Here is a 17,505-nt window from a genome sequence, read left to right on the forward strand (position 1 = left end):
AGGATCACGTGACAGATGTGAAAGACTGCAATGAGACCTGCGCTGCATGACAAGGCCACTAGAGACATGGAGTCTAGATGAGGCAGACAAAGACGCCATGAAGCACGAGCCAGGAATGAAAAATCACACTGATACTGACACAGATTTTGAACCCTTTCTGTCGAGTGAGCCTCATCTGATAACTCAATCTGAGTTAAATGACCTGGTCAGTGACTTGGGTTTGTCAAAGTCAAAAACAGAATTACTGGGTTCTCGACTGCGCAGATAGAATCTGCTATCAGCAGGCATGAAAATTTCTGTGAAGGATTTCAATATTTGAGACAGGTGCTTCCCAGAATAACTGATGCCATGATTAAGGAAGGCATTTTGTTGGTCCAGAAATCAAACAGGTCATCAAAGACAGGCACTTCGAAGAACTTCCACTGGGACTGGAGAAAATTATATGGAAGGCATTTAAGAATGTTGTTGAAAATGTTCTTGGCAACTATAGAGCACCCAACTACATGCAATGGGCTGACATATTTCAAGCACACAAAATCATGAAGTGCAACACGTCACTAAAGATTCATTTCCTTCCCTGCAAATCTCAGCACTGTCAGTGACGAGCAGGGTGAAAGGTTTCACCAGGACTTGGTGGTCATTGAGAAACAGTGTCAGGACAACTGGAATCTATCAGTGCTGGCTGATTATTGTTGGACACTGAAGCCAGAAGCCTCAAACACTGAGCACAAATGAAAATCATCAGCAAAATATTTTTAGCTTAGATGAATGATTGCATCGTGACAACACCATTATGTCATTAAACAAATTATATTCAATAAAAATTAATATTGTTTCTCCAAATTCCTGCATGATACAAGTAGTCTGAAATTATGCGTGTGTTCAGGTTCAAGCAGTCTATCATAACCGCAAAACATTTCTGAGAAGAAACACTTTAAAAAATTGCTGTCCAGTGTTATTGAAGGAATATGGAAGCACAGAAGATCACAATAGTCACAAACTTCCTCTGACACCACATGCAAATTCTTATTAAGTGTTTGACTCAAAGCATCAGTTACTTCTCTTTCCACAGATAATGCCTGACCTGTTGAGTTTATTTTTAAAGCATTTCTTGTTCAGTTCACTTCATTGATAACTGAAAGGATCAATTGTTAAGAAAGGTTTCAAGCAGAAAAAATTAGAGAACAAATCCAAATCTGCAGAAAAGCTTACTATCAGTGTATTAGATGAAAAGTATTCAGGCCAAGCAGGGCAGGAACCTGCTCAAAAAGGTGCAAAAATCCTTATCCTAGGTATTCAAAAAAAAGGACATGCAGTACTTGCCATTTTGGCATTGGAAGAGCCAGCCAAAATATATGTCAGAACTTGATATTTACAGAACCAGAAATCTATAATAATGAAAAATATTGGAAAAAGTATCAAACACTGAAATGATGCAAAGTGCCCCAAATGGCCATTAAAAATCAATACTTCCCCTCCTCCTCCTATTCATTACTTTAATAGCTGGGTGGAACTTCAGGTAAGGCTATGCTCTAATCTTTTCCTTTTGGAAGGTTTAAATATGCCTCTAAATCCTTTACTGGTCCTGGCATAGACAATGGATTTATTTTATGAGCTAAATTTGGTACTGGCTTCAATCTAATTCTTCCACTGACATTACTGCAAACATACAGATAGTGTTCAAGTAAACCATCTATTTATAAGTGAAAACTGAATGGAAAAGTACTGTCTCAGCTAACTGAAAACTGAAATAAAATGTCAAATTTTGTTCTTGAAACATGAAAGACATTGAACAAAATAATCATAGATTTTCTTTAAAAGTTGGGCTATGCCTGAAGGAACATGTTGAGTTAATTAAGAGCAGCATGATAGTTTGGCATTTATACATCTGTTATGTTGCGAACCATCATGAATTAAGCATATCATACAAGACTAAAGCATACTGCCTGAGGTTCAGTGTTTCTAAAACTGTGTCAGATGGATTGACAGTATTTTACTAATTGGATACTTAGTAGATAAGCATGTCAAGAGCATGCAATGGAAATAAAAACAATATATTCTTAACCAAGAGGTACAATAATTTTGAATTTCAAGTATCGTTGCAAGAAACAAAATGTGTTAAAGTTAATGAATCCTACCTGGTATAGGCTGAACTGGAAGGGCATCAACTTTGTATGCAGTTTTGGGGACCTGAGTTCGGAATCGGACACCAGGATTCTTCAATGTGACAATATCTGCAGTATGTGATTTCACAGTCTTGTTTATATGATGGACACAGTTCCAAAGGCTACTGACGTGCTTGTTCAGACCATCCTTAATCCGCTGTAGGCTGCCAGAAATATTATCCAGCTTACTGCAAACATTCTCAATATGTGCAACCTTGCTATCAATATGAGAGACTTCCTTCTGGATACCCTGTGTATTATGTTTACACTTATTAAGGTCTTTAGCCATCTGACCTGTTAACTGCTCCAGCTGTGCCTTCACTTCGTCTAACTGACTTTCATTCCTGTGCAGCTGCATTTCCAAGTTCCTGTCTGTCTCCTGCAGTTTGTAAATTTTATCCAGACACTCCTGCTGCTTCTTCATTAATGTGGACTCGATGGTTACGAGTGCTTCGGTACTCTTGTTCAGACCTTCCCATTGTGTTTGTACAGTATTTTCAACAGTGTTCATTGCAAGTTTTAGTTTGTTTATTTCTTTGTGCACTATTTCCAAGTCTGTGTTTTCTTCCACCCTCTTAAATCCTTCATGAATCGTACCATTAAGCGATGTAACAAGAACTGAGTTTTGTTTAGTTTTTAACAATAGCTCCTTGTAATTGTCCTTGCAGGTTTCTAAATCCTTTTTGACGTTGTTCATCTCCCTTGGATCAGATATACAACCAGTCTGGCAGACACTCTCTATCTCCTGCAACCTATTCTCAAGGTGCTCCATCATATTACTCGAATTCAGATCATGCTGAAGTAATGATTCCAGCTCACCGCCATATGCAGCAGTTGAAGTTGTGTTGCCAAGTCCTGCCAAATCTTCATCATGTTTGTTCCGTAACACCTGGAGCTGCTTCTTTAGCAAATCTTTCACACCATCAACTTCACTATCAATGAGTCCTCTCAGAGTATACTCAATATAAAAACAATGCTCTTCAGCATTTCTCTCAGTTACATTTATTCTAGATTCAATTTCTTCCAGTCTCTCAGCAAAAATATTTTCCAGATTAAGGGTTGTAAAGCGCTCCAGCTCATTATCCATTCTAGCATTTAACACCATGTTTGCATCAGTTACTCTGGAGATCTTTTTATTCATGTTATTCAATTGGCGTTTTAAAGTGCTTGTGGAAACACAGCAGTTGTACTGGCCTGGTGATTCCTGCAGAAGTTTTCTGATGCTGCTCATCTCCTTTCTCAGTTCATCTTCTTTCTCATGAAGCAATTTCTCCATGTTTTCATACTGCAGCTCATTTTCTTCACATTGCTCTTTGAGAGACATTAACCTGTACTCACAGGAATTCTTCATGTCTGCAAATTTCATGTCAATGCCAACCATCATCTCTTCCTTCAGAGTTTCAAATTTGCTATCAATATAAGATTGATAAAAGTCTCCATTGGAAAATGGAGAATAGGTAGAAACAGGCCCTTGAACAGCTTCCATTAGCTGCTTCAGCTGTCCATCATGCCCACTCACCATTCCATGTAGTTCGTCAAGCATATCACTCTTAGTCTTTAATGTTTCCTTAACCTCTGTTATTTTAGACATCATTTCACCCATTCCTGATTGATGGAATGCATCTCCATTCTCATGGACAGTTGAACCATGGACACTCTCAAAGCCAACAGCACTGCCAGAGAGTCTCAGGTTATTCAACAATGTGGCAAGTGTTTTGCTGGTATCTTCCTGGACACTGTTCCTCAGACTGTCACCCAGCCCTGTCAACGATGCCTGCATTTTTTCCAGAACCTGGTTAAGGCGTTGCACTTCATATTCCAACTGCTGGATTTTTAGGCTTTGCACGTCAGTGGATGGCTCTTTATGTCCTTGTCTCTCTGGCAATTCGGGAGCTGAATAAACATAGTCAGTCAATATTATATCAACACAAAATGCACATTCATATCAAAAGAGGACATCTATCAAAACTATAAACTTTTAAATATTTAAAATCTAATCAGAGTAATATTTAGCAGACTAATATATTTAATTTGCCAGTTATAATTAAAGAAGCCATGTTACATCCCATTGAATGAACTTGTGATCCCATAGCAGAAGGGAAGGGATCTCCAACTTCTAGAATATTTGACTTTTCACCTATTTTCTTTTCAAATTAACCAAAGGATGTTTCCATTACAGGTAAGTGCAGCCCTTGATGTCCACTTGGTACAGGTTCCAGAATCCCACTGAACAGCCACTGGTGAAGGTCCTTCACAAATGGACTTAAAACAATTTGTGAAAGTGACTCACCCACATTCTCCAGGGGAATTGGGGATGGGAAGGAAATGCTGGCCTTGCCAGCAAAGCTCAAGCTCTATAAATCAATGTTTTGCTTTAAATTGGTCAAGAAGCTGATGGAGAGCCAATCTCGTGAAATGTTTCAATTCTTGAGTTCAATGTACCTTCAGTACTGCTCGCTACAGAGAACCTAAGATGATGGCTAAATGGCCAAAGACTAATGGCTAGAGATTTGTAGACACAATGTCTAATGCCACCACAGCATCTAGGAAATTTTAAATTAGTTATGAAAGTTATAACTATTAACAGTGATAACAAAATTACTAAATACCTGTCTGTTTCAGTAATGTCCTTTAGGGCAAGCAAGCAGTGGTCTTCTCCCAAGTATGATACATAAATGACTTAAGAATGACAGAAACGAGAGATTCTGCAGATGCTGGAAATCTTGAACAACACACACAAAATGCTGCAGGAACTCAGCAAGTCAGACAGCATCTATAGTAGGGAATAAACATTTGATGTTTCCGACTGAGAACTGGAAAGAAAGGGGAGAGATACCGGAAGGTGGTTGGGGCAGGGGAAGAAGTATAAGCAGGCAGGCAATAAGGGAGACCTGATGAAGGGAAAGTTAGTGGATGATCAGGTGATAATGTGAGAAGCTGGGAGGTGGCAAGTCTCCTCCATCGATGCTGCCCGACTTGCAGAGATGCTCCAGCATTTTTTGTGCATGTTACTTAAAAACTACAGGAATGTGGCTGAGACTTAAATGGCCTCAAAATATCCCCAGAAGTCATTCCTTTGTACTTGAACCACTGTCATCAATTGATGGAAATGCACACCATGGGGATATCTAAAGTAAGAGTATGCAGTAGCAAATGAATTCTGGGCACAGTTGCAATGATTTGCAGTTAATAGGATTGTCCTGGTTTGTGCTTGCAATATCTCTTCCTTTTAAGGGCGTAGGTTTTCTTGATCCCTTGCTATGTACTCATTATCCCAAGAAGGCTCAATGTGAAATCAGAGCCACTTTGGTTTGGCTCAAAGCCACAGAGAAAGTGTATTTGGAGGACAGTATATCTAATGATGGCAGATTTATCTTCCATTCTGACTCACCCTTTGTACAGGACATGGAACTTCTGAATCACTGGACACCCAGGAAGGATATGGGGAAAAAAAATCCTTAGCATTATTTACCACAAAGAATGCACAATCTCATTAAAATGGCCTTCGGGCCATTACAAATCCATCTTCCAACTTGTCCATTGCAGTCACTCCCTAGGATCTGGATGATGAATCAGGCGCCAGGACCAGTCATGGAGTGCGATGCTTGACTCATACAGTGACTGAACAAAGCTCATGGTTGTGATTTAAAACAATTTTCTGTGGAGTCTGTGATAAATAATTGTTCTCTTAAATGAACAACTCCTGAATTTATTGGCAGATATTCATAGAGTGATAAAAGCAATCTACAGGGTTATGCCTCCATAACTTTCAATTGCTATTTTTTTTCCCAAAAATTGTGTTTTGACTTATCACTAAAACACAAGAAAACAAATATCTAATTTGCTAGACCCAAGGAAAATAAATATTATCAAAATGAACTGCACTAACCCAGTTAAAGCAATGGTGAGACCCCGAAGCAATGACAATTTGAATTAAGGCACCTTGCTGACCCAGAGTTGGGTCCAAATGAGAGCTGCTCTTTAATCCCCTTTTCTCCCCCCATAACTTCTCTCATTCCTTCCTGATTTTCAGCATAACAATTAAGCTTCAAGCCTATTTATGGAAATAAGTTTATGTTATAAAAAATAACTTTATACCTTTCTGTTCAAGCTTTGTGCATTAATTCAAGTTACTTTTTCTGTTGCTGGTATAATCAGTGTAAATAACCTCTATTTATTCTCTGAAACTAAACAGCATTGGAGATTATTTTTGCTACAAAGTTGAATTTGCTCTTCAATGTTCTTTATATACTATGTTGAGAGTGAGTACTTGCAACATCAATTGGCAGTCCTGGTGTAGGCTTGAGGATAAATCTTCCCAATGAGTCAGTGGGAGGCTTAAGGAGGCTTGGTGAAGTGCAGAGAGAATTGAGGCTAGCTAGGTAGTTGGTATTAATCTAGGAATAAGAATTCAGTTGGATTCATCTGGAAAATATGGATTGTTTTGATTGGAGAGGGCTCCTCATAAAACATGAAATGGGGAAGTGACCACAATACTTAGAGTATTCTGGTCAAACTGGAAGTGAGGGGAAAACCACAAGGGAAGTCCTTTAGAAGATTGCTCAAGGAAAATTTTCAGACAGGAAATCTAAATGAGTACAGAAGCCTGTAGCAGTTGGCTGTTTAATTGAAGATTGGACAGAATGTTAGCAGCAAGCTAAAGATGATCAGGATTGGCACTAAATTACTACAACTTGCTGTACATCAGGTGAGCAGCTAAAAGAACAGGCTATATTTCATTTGGAGTTTCAGTAAAATTGGTATGTTACTAAAGACACTCGCAAATTTCTACTGTGGAGATCATTCTAACTGTTTGCATCACTGTCTGTTACAGAGGGGCCATTGCACAGGATCAGAAAAGAGCTGCAGTAAGTTGAAACCTCAGCCAGCTCCATCAAGGGCAATAGCCTCCGCAACATCCAGAACACCTTCAAAAGGCAGCATCCATCATCAAGAACCCCATCACACAGGACATGCCCTCTTCTCATTACTACCATCAAGGTGGTGGTACAGGAGCCTAAAGGCACACATTCAATAATTCAGGAGCAGCTTCATCCCGTCCGCCATCAGATTTCTGAACGGACAATAAACCCATGAACACATTAACAGTATTATTTCTTTTGCCCTCTCTTTTTCACTACTTACTTAATTTACTTATAACTACTTATAAGCAACTTAACTTCTTACATATATACACACACTTATTGTAATTTATAGCTTTTATTATGTATTGCAAACTACTGCTGCTGCTAAAAAACAAATTTCATGGAATATACCAGTGATATTAAACCTGATTCTAATTCTGTTTGCCCACCCTTCCAAATTGTGTAAATCACACAGTTCACATCAGACATGGATCCCCCACAGTACATCATCAGAAAACTTGAAAATGTTACATTTAGTTCCATCAGCTAAATCTTTCATATACACTCTGTGGCCACTTTAGCAGGTATCTCCTGTATCTAATAAAGTAGCCATCGAGTGTATGTTTATGGTCTTCTGCTGCTGCAGCCCATCCACTTCAAGGTTTGACATGTTGTGCATTCAGAGATGCTCTCCACTACTGTAACATGTGAATATTTGAGCTACTGTCACCTTTCTCTCAACTTGAACAAGTCTGGCCATTCTTCTCTGGCCTCTCTCATTCACAAGGTGTTTTCGTCCACAGAACTGCCACTCACAGGATATTTTTTTGTTTTTTGCACCATTTTCTGCAAATTCAAGAAACTTGTGTGTGAAAATCCCAGGAAATCAGCAGTTTCTGAGATACTCAAACTACCCTATCTGGCACCAAAAATTACTCCACAGTCAAAGTCACTTAGATCACATTTCTTCCCTATTCTGATATTTGGTCTGAACAGCAACTGAACAGACCATATAAGTATGCTATTATGCATTGCGCGGCTGCCACGTGATTGGCTGATTAGATATGGTGTACAGGTGTATTTAATAAAGTGGCCACTGTATGTATATTGTTTAATAATATAAATTATTTAGCTTTTTTAACACTGATCAACAAAAAAAGACTTCTGTGTTGAAGTGAAAACAGCTCTCTACAAATTGGTCTAAATTTATTACAATTATTAAACACAAAGAAATTAATTGCATAATTACTCACCCTTTTCAAGTCAGTATTTAGTAGGTGCACCTTTGGTAGCAACTTCAGCCTCGAGTCTGTGTGGATAGGTCTCTACCATCTTTGTACATCTGGACACTGCAATTTTCCCCATTCTTTACAAAACTGCTCAAGATCTGTCAGGTTGCATGGGGATCATGAGTGAAGAACTCTTTCAAATCCAGCTAGAAATTCTCAATTGGATTGAGGTCTTCACTCTGACTTGGTCACACCAGGACATTAACTTTGTTGTTTTAAAGCCATTCCTGTGTAGCTTTCACTTTATCCTTGGGGTCATTGTCTTGCTGGAAAAGAAATCTTCTCCCAAGTCGCAGTTCTCTTGCAGACTGCACCAGGATTTCCCTGTATATTGTTGTATTCATTTTACCCTCTACCTTCACAAGCTTTCCAGGGCCTGCTGCAGAGAAGACAACCCACAGCATGATGCAGTTACCACCATACTTCAAGGAGTGTTTTTGATGATGTGTGATATTTGCCTTACATCAAAGATAGCTTTTAGTCTGATGACCAAAAACCTAATTTTTGGTTTCATCAGACCATACAACCTTCTTCTAGCTGACTTTAGAGTCTCCTACATGCCTTTTGGCAAAATCTAGCTGTGATTTCATGAGAGTTTTCTTCAACAGTGACACACCCATAAAACTGGTGAAGCACCCGCACAACATTGTTGTATGTGAGTCTCTCCCATCTCAGCCACTGAAGCTTGTAATTCTTCCAGAGTTGTCATAGATCTCTTGGTGGCCTCCCTCACTAATCTCCTTCTTATATGGACACTCGGTTTTTGAGGGCGGCCTGCTCTATGCAGGTTTACTGTTGTGCCATATTCTTTCCATTTCATAATGATCAACTTAACTGTACTCCAAAGGATATTCAGAGACTCAGAAATTTTCTTGTATCCATCTCCTGACTTGTGCTTTCAATAACCTTTTCAAGGAGTTGCTCAGAGTGTTCTTTTGTCTTCATGCTGTAGTTTTTGTCAGGACATTGACTTACCAGCAGTCGGATCTTCCAGATACAGGTGTATTTTTGCTGCAATCAATTGAAACACCTTGACTGCACACAGGTGATCTCCATTTAAATAAATATGTGGCTTCTAAAACCAATTGGCTGCACCAGTGATGATTTGGAGTGTTGTATTAAAAGGGGTGAATACTTATGTAATTAATTATTTTTAATTTATATTTCTAATTAATTTAGAATACTTTTAGAGATCTGTTTTCATTTTGACCCAAAACAGTCTTTTTTGGTTGATCAGTGTAAGAAAAAAAGCCAAATTAAATCCACTGTGATTCAATGCTGTTGTACAATAAAACATGAAAATTTCCGGGGTGGGGGGGTGAATACTTTTTATAGACACTGTATTTAAACTCCTCAGACCTCAAATACCGATCCCTGTGCCAGTCTGGCACCCCTCTAGTTACCTTGAAAAGGCCTTGTTTAATCTAATCCCTATTGCATACATTTTCAGTTTACACTCTAACTTTGTATATGGGACTTTATCCAAGAACTGTAGGCCATATCTACTAATTTATCTCATTCACCAGTTCCATCTTGAAAAAACTCCAAACAAAAACGAGAGAAGATCTGCAGATGCTGGACGTCCAAGCAACACACACAAAATGCTGAAAAAACTCAGCAGCCCAGGCAACATCTCTGGAAAAAGTACATTCGACGTTCTTCCTCCCCTCCCCCCAACTTTCTCACTCTGACTCATCTTTTTTCCCAGTCCCGATGAAGGGTCTCAGCCCGAAACGTCAACCATAGATGTTGGCTGTCCAGCATTTTGTGTGTGTTGCTTCAAAAAATTCCAGGTCAGTCAGACATGATTTCTCTTCCACAGACATCCCACCTCTCCTGGAAGTTCCGGGAGTCTCCTGCAAATTGGTAGCGGCTCCCTGACACCAGCAAATTATATACAATATGCCGGAACTCAATCTTTGGGAGAGCGGGAGGGAGAGGTGAGTTTAACAGGTGTCATTCGTTCACTAGTGTAGCTAATGTTATTTAAACTAGCTGGCTAGCTACTAAGGAGCTACTCTATTGCAGACACCCCACCTCTCCCGGGACTCTCCCTCAGATTGATGGTGCTACCTCCCTGAAATTAGTTTTTGCAGGGCGGGATGTCTACTTCCAGAAATTTACGCTTACTTTGACTAATCCCATTGATGTTTTCCAGGTGCTCCGCTTTCTCATCCTTCATAATGGTGTAACACCCTGGTTAAGATTTTTACTGCTGTGCTGTAGGTATTTAATTTTAGCAGTTCTGTAAGAGCAGTCTGTTCTGTTTTTAGCACTTTTGGATTTGAGCTAAAGAAAACGAGCTATGTTTTTCAACTTAGGAATGTTGTGTCAGCCAATCAGGACGGTGGAATCTGGAGAAGGTTCTAGAGAACGCTGGACAGAGAGGATTTTGTGAAGTCACTGGTGTGGGTCGAGGTCTTTTTGCCAGGAGCTGGGAGAAGTCAGGAGGGAAGATGGCTGAGGATGCTGTCCCTGTTGCACAAGCTGCTTTGTGCAGATGAACAGCTTCGAGGAGGAAGGACCAAAACTCCCTAAGGGGGAGCCAGTTTGTTCAAGATGGTTTTCAAACAACTTTTGGATTTGGTGTGGGCATACCATGGGTTCAGTGAGTGAGTTAAAGACAGATTCAAGATGAGCTCCAACTTCAGTGCAGATTTGGACTGGGTTAACTGTAATGGGCCCTTTTTACATTTACCTTTTCTTTTTCTACTAACTGTTCGATAAAGCTGACATTATTAAATATATTTTCATTATAATAGTATGCAGTGTACTGTCTGTTAATTCCTGCTGATGGGCGATTGCACTGGGGTAGTAATTACAGAGTATTCATACTGACCGGGGTTTGGTTGATGAGACATCCCAATCTTCTGGATTTGGTGGGACCCAAATCAACCCTAGACATATGGAGTCTGAAAAAGATGGTTTTCTCACTGCTGAGTCTGGTGGCCATGAGGGGCTTAAGAGCCACATCTCTAGAGACACCCAGCAAAAAGCAGTTTCAATGGTTTCTAGCATCTTGCTGATATACAGGCTGTCCTTGAGTAACAAACTGGTTCTGTTTTGATAAAGGTCCTAAAGTCAATTTTGTCCATAAGCCAGAAACTGCTAATCCTCTACTGATGTCAGACTCACCAACCTATAATTTCCCAGCTTATTCATATTCTCTTTCTTAAACAAATGTCCTTAAGTCAAATTTGTCCACAAGTCTGAAAATACATAAAAATCACTTGATGTCGTTATCATTTATTCTTCTTCCCATTCTTGGACTAGGGTCATTATGTTTTTTTTTGGTTACTTGCATTTATACCCTGTGTACATGTGCCTATGACAACAATGAATGATCTTGAACTCTACCTTCACAGTAATGCAATGAGTAACATCAAAAGCATATAAGCCAGCTAAAGAAAAACAATTACTTAAAGTAGAGACAGAGAGAGGAAGAAGGCAAGGATAGGTTGTGGTCTTTGGGTTATGAACACCTGACTGATGGACACCCCCACACAGGCACAAGCCCTTCCCCACACTACCCCTCCCTGACACCACCACCCCCCATTTTTATTCATTGCCCTTACTTATCTGTCTAAAGTGCTTACGACTGTCTGCTTGACTGCGTGTGTGGTCTAGATTTAAAGTCAGGTGTAGGTGTTCTCCTGGGTTCAGACTCCTGTTCCTCTTGAAATGGATCCTGCAGTTGTTCCAGTCAAGGGTTTATCTATCTTCATTAGTCAATGTCTGACAAACCTCGGCATAATTATGAAACTTACAGTATAGCCTGGACATGGTAATTTTAAAGTGTTCCACATTGTGCTCGTCAATTTTCCATAGCTGGAATTATGGGATATTAAGATCAGGGCATATCCAATCAATAATAAATGGAGTAAGAGATAAGGAAAATATCTAGAACTGCCTCATGTTCCAGAAAAAGAATGTCATACTGTTCCTCAAATCTGGTTTTATCAATTTTCTATTCATATTTTCCCTAAATCTGATGAGCTAAATGGTTAAGCAAAGGACAAATATTCTCTTGATGTGCAAGGTTAATGTCCCAGATCATGCCATAATGACTCTAACCAAAAAATCCTTTCATCCTTTCTTTTATCCATTAAACTTGAACATCGAATCTCCTTTGCCTCTAGTTTTTTTTTTTCCCCAGAGTGCTGCTAATCAAGCATGCATATTGCTGGTAGTAGATTTCTCCCAGTCAATCCCTGTTTGAACTGTACAGTCAGAGACCACTTGGCCCAACTGACCATGTTAATGTATCTGCCTTAGCTTCTTCCTTGAGCAGATCATTCCATATTCCAAAGAGATCACCGCCTCCCGCCCCATTCTCCTATACTCCAATGAATTCATTTCTAACCTACTCAACCTCTCTATGCCTCAGTACCTCAAGTCTTGGCAATATTCTTGAAAATTTGTTCTGCATTCTTTCCAGCTTAATGGTACCTTTCCTACAACAGGATGAACAAAACTCAGGATGTGACATTTATTTCAGCCGACAAAAACCTAAGGACTAAGGCCATAGATTGTTTGAGCTTGCCCCACCATTCACCATCCAGATCACAGTTGCTCTTCCACTTCAGTTCCATTTTCCAAAATGATTCCCATATCCCTAGATTCACTAATGTCTAGACATCTTACCAATCTCTCTTTTAAGTGCATGCAAAACCAGAGTGTCCACGTCTGTCCATGGTAGAGAATTCCAAAGATTCACCATCTTCTGAGTGAAGAAATCTTCAGCCCTAACTGTGTCTGCTGGTTTTACACTCCCCATGAAGGGGCAACATACTCCGTCCATCCACTCTGTCTAGCCCTTGAAGAATTGTTCATGAGATCATGTTTTTTGTTCTTCTAAAGGCCGGAGAAAACAGGACAGGGATTTTCAATCTCTTCTCATATAACTTACGCAGAATCCTTTGAATCAGCCAAATGCATCTATTGCAAGTTCATGCCTTGCTCTGTAAGGGCACTAAACCTGCGCACAATTTTCTAGCAGCAGGCTCCATATAGTTGCAATAAGACTTCATTACTTGTGAGATAAAACCCTAAAGACTAACATACCACATGTCCTCCCAGTCACCGGCTGGACCTACATCAGGACGTTCAGTAACTCATATATAAGCACATCTGGGTCACGTTCAACGTTAACAGTATCCAAGACTCAGTATTTAACAAATAATCTGTTTTTCTGTTATGTGCACCAAAGTGGATGAGCTCACATTTTTCCACAATATATTCCGTTTTCCATGTCCTCACTCATTCAGGTTTTCCATATCCCCTTGGCACATGAACTCCCAACAGAGTTGCCTGAATGCATCATTCATAGTCTCCACAAAAATAAATAGAATTTAATTCAAAAAAAACTACTGAGATAACTGTTCACTTGTTATTCAAATAAGACCACAAGACCATAAAATATAGGAGCAGAAGTAGGCCATTAGGCCCATCGAGTTTGCTCCACCCTTCAAAGAATACTTGCATTTCAAAGAAAAATATGTGACACTGGCGTTTGAATTAATAATACGGTAGACTCCTATTAACTGCCATTCCAGCGTGGTATGGCAATTGTCCTGTATCGGACTGCAAAGCACTCCAGCGTGTGGTGAAAACTGCCCAGCGGATTATCGGCATCCAATTGCCCACCATTGAGAACATCTAGCATAAACGCTGCCTGGGCAGGGTGAAAAGCATTATTGAGGATGCACCTCACCCTGACCATGGACTTTTTACTCTCCTCCCATCTGGTAGGCGCTACAGGAGCCTCTGCTCCCACACCAGCAGGCACAGGAAGAGCTTCTTCCCTGAGGCTGTGACCCTGCTGAACCTCACATCAGTGTTAAGCAGTATTGCACCCATATTGTACTGACTCAGTACCTTTCTATTTGTGTGCTGTAGCACTTACTTTTTATTCACAGTTATTTTGTAAATAACACTATTCTTTTGCATTTCTGGTTAGATGCTAATTGCATTTCATTGGCTTTGTATCTGTACTCAAAACAATGACAATAAAGTTGAATCTAATCTAATCTAATTAATTGGGGCACATCAGAACAGTACATTTTGGCCCAATTAAGTAGCTAACCAAATTAGGCAGTTCCACAGAAATAATTAAAGTTATTAAAAAAAAGACAAACTACCATTTAACTGAGTTATGAATTATGTATTTAAATGAAATACAGATCAAATTAAAACACTATCAATACTACTGGTGGTCATCCTGTATCCGACAATAAGAAACCAGTGCGGGAGAGTTTTTAAAGTGGAAAAGCCATTGTACTGGGGCAGTTTCACTCTCTTGACCTCGAAAGTCTAAGCCTATTGGAACAATTAGAAATCATTACCGGGGTCTTCCCTGGTTTAATGGATGATCATGATGACTTTTGTGCCTCATCATGCCCTTCGTTCTCCACTGCACTGCAGAACTATCTTCCTGACCACTAGACCTCACTGTAGATCTCAGCTGGAGCTGACTTTGCATGCTTGGCCAGGCATGTTCCTATCTCACCGGGGTATGAGACCCGCCAGTTGTCCTCACCTGGTATAGCCCCCTGTTGAAACAGCGTACTGGGATGTGCCAGCTGTCACATGCAAACAGCTACTTGGAGCCACAAGTGAGAGCTGAGTGTCCGGTGGGGACCAAAGGTAACATTCAAGTTGATTGTCGATACCTTCAAATTATCCATAGCTCCTAACTTGTTAAATTAGTGAACTCATTTATTTTTCACTCCCAGCCATTTCTGGCATCCCCAAGTCCGAATGCTTTAGACCACAGTAAGCAAAACAGTTCTGAATTGTCTTATTGTTTATTTCTCACCAACTATCAATGACAAAAATCTCTGCCTTTTGAACCCAAACATACACAACTGACACTATTTAAAAACTGCTCTAAGCATGGTGTAGTGTCTAACAGTCACACGACTTCCAAGCCACTCACACTAGTTAGAAACTGTTCAGCAACAGTCTCCTGCCCCAGTTAAGCAACATATTATTTCAAATGATTGAAAGCAATCCCGGCTATTTTGTTCTTTATGAGTTATCCAAAATAAACATCTGTCCCAATTAAGCAATGGCCCAATTAACCACAATCCACTCTACCAGTATTTTGATAGAATACAGAATTCAGCAAAATTCAAAATCCCTCTTAGGTAAAATAGATCAAAAACCTTAAACAATATAATGCTAATTTATTGATTGGATGTTTCAATTCTTTGTTCTACCAAAATTCTAATACCAGTGCGATAATATTTGTCTTTGAAATGCTGCAAATATTTGAGACATAATCAGACTTTCACTCTGTCCACCACAAAGGTAGGGTTATCCTGGTGGCTGCACATTTCAATTCAACTCCATCCCCATTCCGACACCTGTACATAACCTGCATTACTGTCATGATGAGGCCAGATTCAGGTTGGAGAATATTCCTCATATTCTGCCTCCAACACAATTGCATGAACATCAATTTCTCCAACTTCTGGTGTTTCTACCCTCCCTCCTTCACTTTTTCCATTCTCCATTCTGGTTACCCTCTCACTTGTCCATCACCTCCCTCTGGTTCCCTTCCTCCTTCCCTTCTCCCATAGTCCCCTGACCTCTCCTGATGGATTCCTTCCTATACCTCCTCCACCTATCACCTCCCAGCTTCTTAGTTCATTTCCTCACCATCACGCACACACCTACCCTCTCACCTATCACCTGCCAGCTTGTACTCCTTTCTCTCCCCTACCTTTTTATTATGGCTTCTGCCCTCGCTCTTCCTTTCCATAAGACCACAGACAAAGGAGCAGAAGCCGGCTATTCGGCCCATTGTGTCTGCTCCGACATTATATCGTGGGCTGATCCATTCTCCCATTTAGTCCCACCCTCTCACCTTCTCACCATAACCTTGATGCCCTGGCTACTCAGATACCTATCAATCTCTGTCTTAAATACACCCAATGACTTGGCCTCCACTGCGACCTGTGGCAACAAATTCCACAGATTCACCACCCCCTGGCTAAAAAAAATTCTTCGCATCTCTGTTCTGAATGGGCACCCTTCAATCCATAAGTCATGCCCTCTTGTACTAGACTCCCCCACGATGGGAAACAACTTTGCCATTTTCAATCTGTCCATGCCTTTCAACATTCGAAATGTTTCTATGAAGTCCCCCCTCATTCTTCTAAACTCCAAAAGGAGTACAGTCCAAGAGCGGTCAAATGTTTCTCATATGTTAGGCCTCTCATTCCCAGTCCAGTTGGTCATTTCCAGTGCCGATGAAGGATTTCGGCCCAAATATCAACTGTTTATTCCCCTCTATAGATGCCACCTTACGAGCTCCTCACACATTTTGCGTCCTTGCAACAAAGTTAGCTGATGCCTGACAAAATACAAATCACAGCTCCTCGATTCCTTTGTACAATATTCTCTGGTGTTTGCATTCAAAGTGGAGAACTGAGCTGGAATGGAATTTCATATACCATTAACAGTACTACTCCTCGCAATCAGAGAACTAAGGTTGGAAAATACTGACTGGTTCAAGGCCAACAATGGTGTAATGGAACCTGTCACTAATGCCAAATGACCACCTCTCCAAGTACGAGGGAGAAATGAACCAGATGCTGCCAAATGCACAAAGAGGTGCTCAGAGTAGAGTCCAGCAGACCACTTGGTTCTGATCCAACAACTGCTGGATGCAAATCTCAGATTATCCACATCTTCAAACACAAGGAATGTTACGACTATTAGAATGGGATTTATAAATAAGCAGATGTTCCATCAGCAAAAAACGACTCTACTAAAATCTCATCAGTGCATAGAATGGAGAGAGTGGCAGACCCTTCATTAGAATTGTATTCCAGAGAAAATAACCTCTCCGTTGAGGCTCTGAGGGTCATGTAGAACCTGCCCATCAAGGGAGAGATACAAAAGCACTGTAGGGTAGCCTAAAAAAGGTACTGACTTGCAGGCTCAAGGCCAAAGTCCAAATGATGATGCCATTCCACTTGAACTCACGAAGCATGGAAAACTAACACTCCTGTATCATCTGTTTTGAGCTTCTGTTCCTGCTAAGAGGAACAAACCATCATTCCAGATATGAAGGGTGCAAAGGTTACAACCTTGGATCAAAATAAGGGAGATTCCAGTAACCAGTGTTACTGAAATTGCAGTGTTTTTTAAACTGGAACATGGACACATTGACATTAT

At 40.2% G+C, this 17,505-nt stretch overlaps 1 protein-coding gene across 1 annotated transcript in view; it reads right to left on the reverse strand.

Annotated features, from left to right (window-relative positions):
* The window catches only part of LOC132399340 (EMILIN-2-like), an 89,443-nt gene that overhangs the window by 51,321 nt on the left and 20,617 nt on the right, over positions 1-17,505 (reverse strand). The window contains exon 4 of the mRNA XM_059979598.1: positions 2,139-4,058. Within this exon, the coding sequence (XP_059835581.1) occupies positions 2,139-4,058 (1,920 nt within the window). The remainder of the gene's footprint in view (positions 1-2,138; positions 4,059-17,505) is intronic.

This window comes from Hypanus sabinus, chromosome 1, assembly GCF_030144855.1.
Source record: "Hypanus sabinus isolate sHypSab1 chromosome 1, sHypSab1.hap1, whole genome shotgun sequence".
NCBI lineage: Eukaryota > Metazoa > Chordata > Chondrichthyes > Myliobatiformes > Dasyatidae > Hypanus > Hypanus sabinus.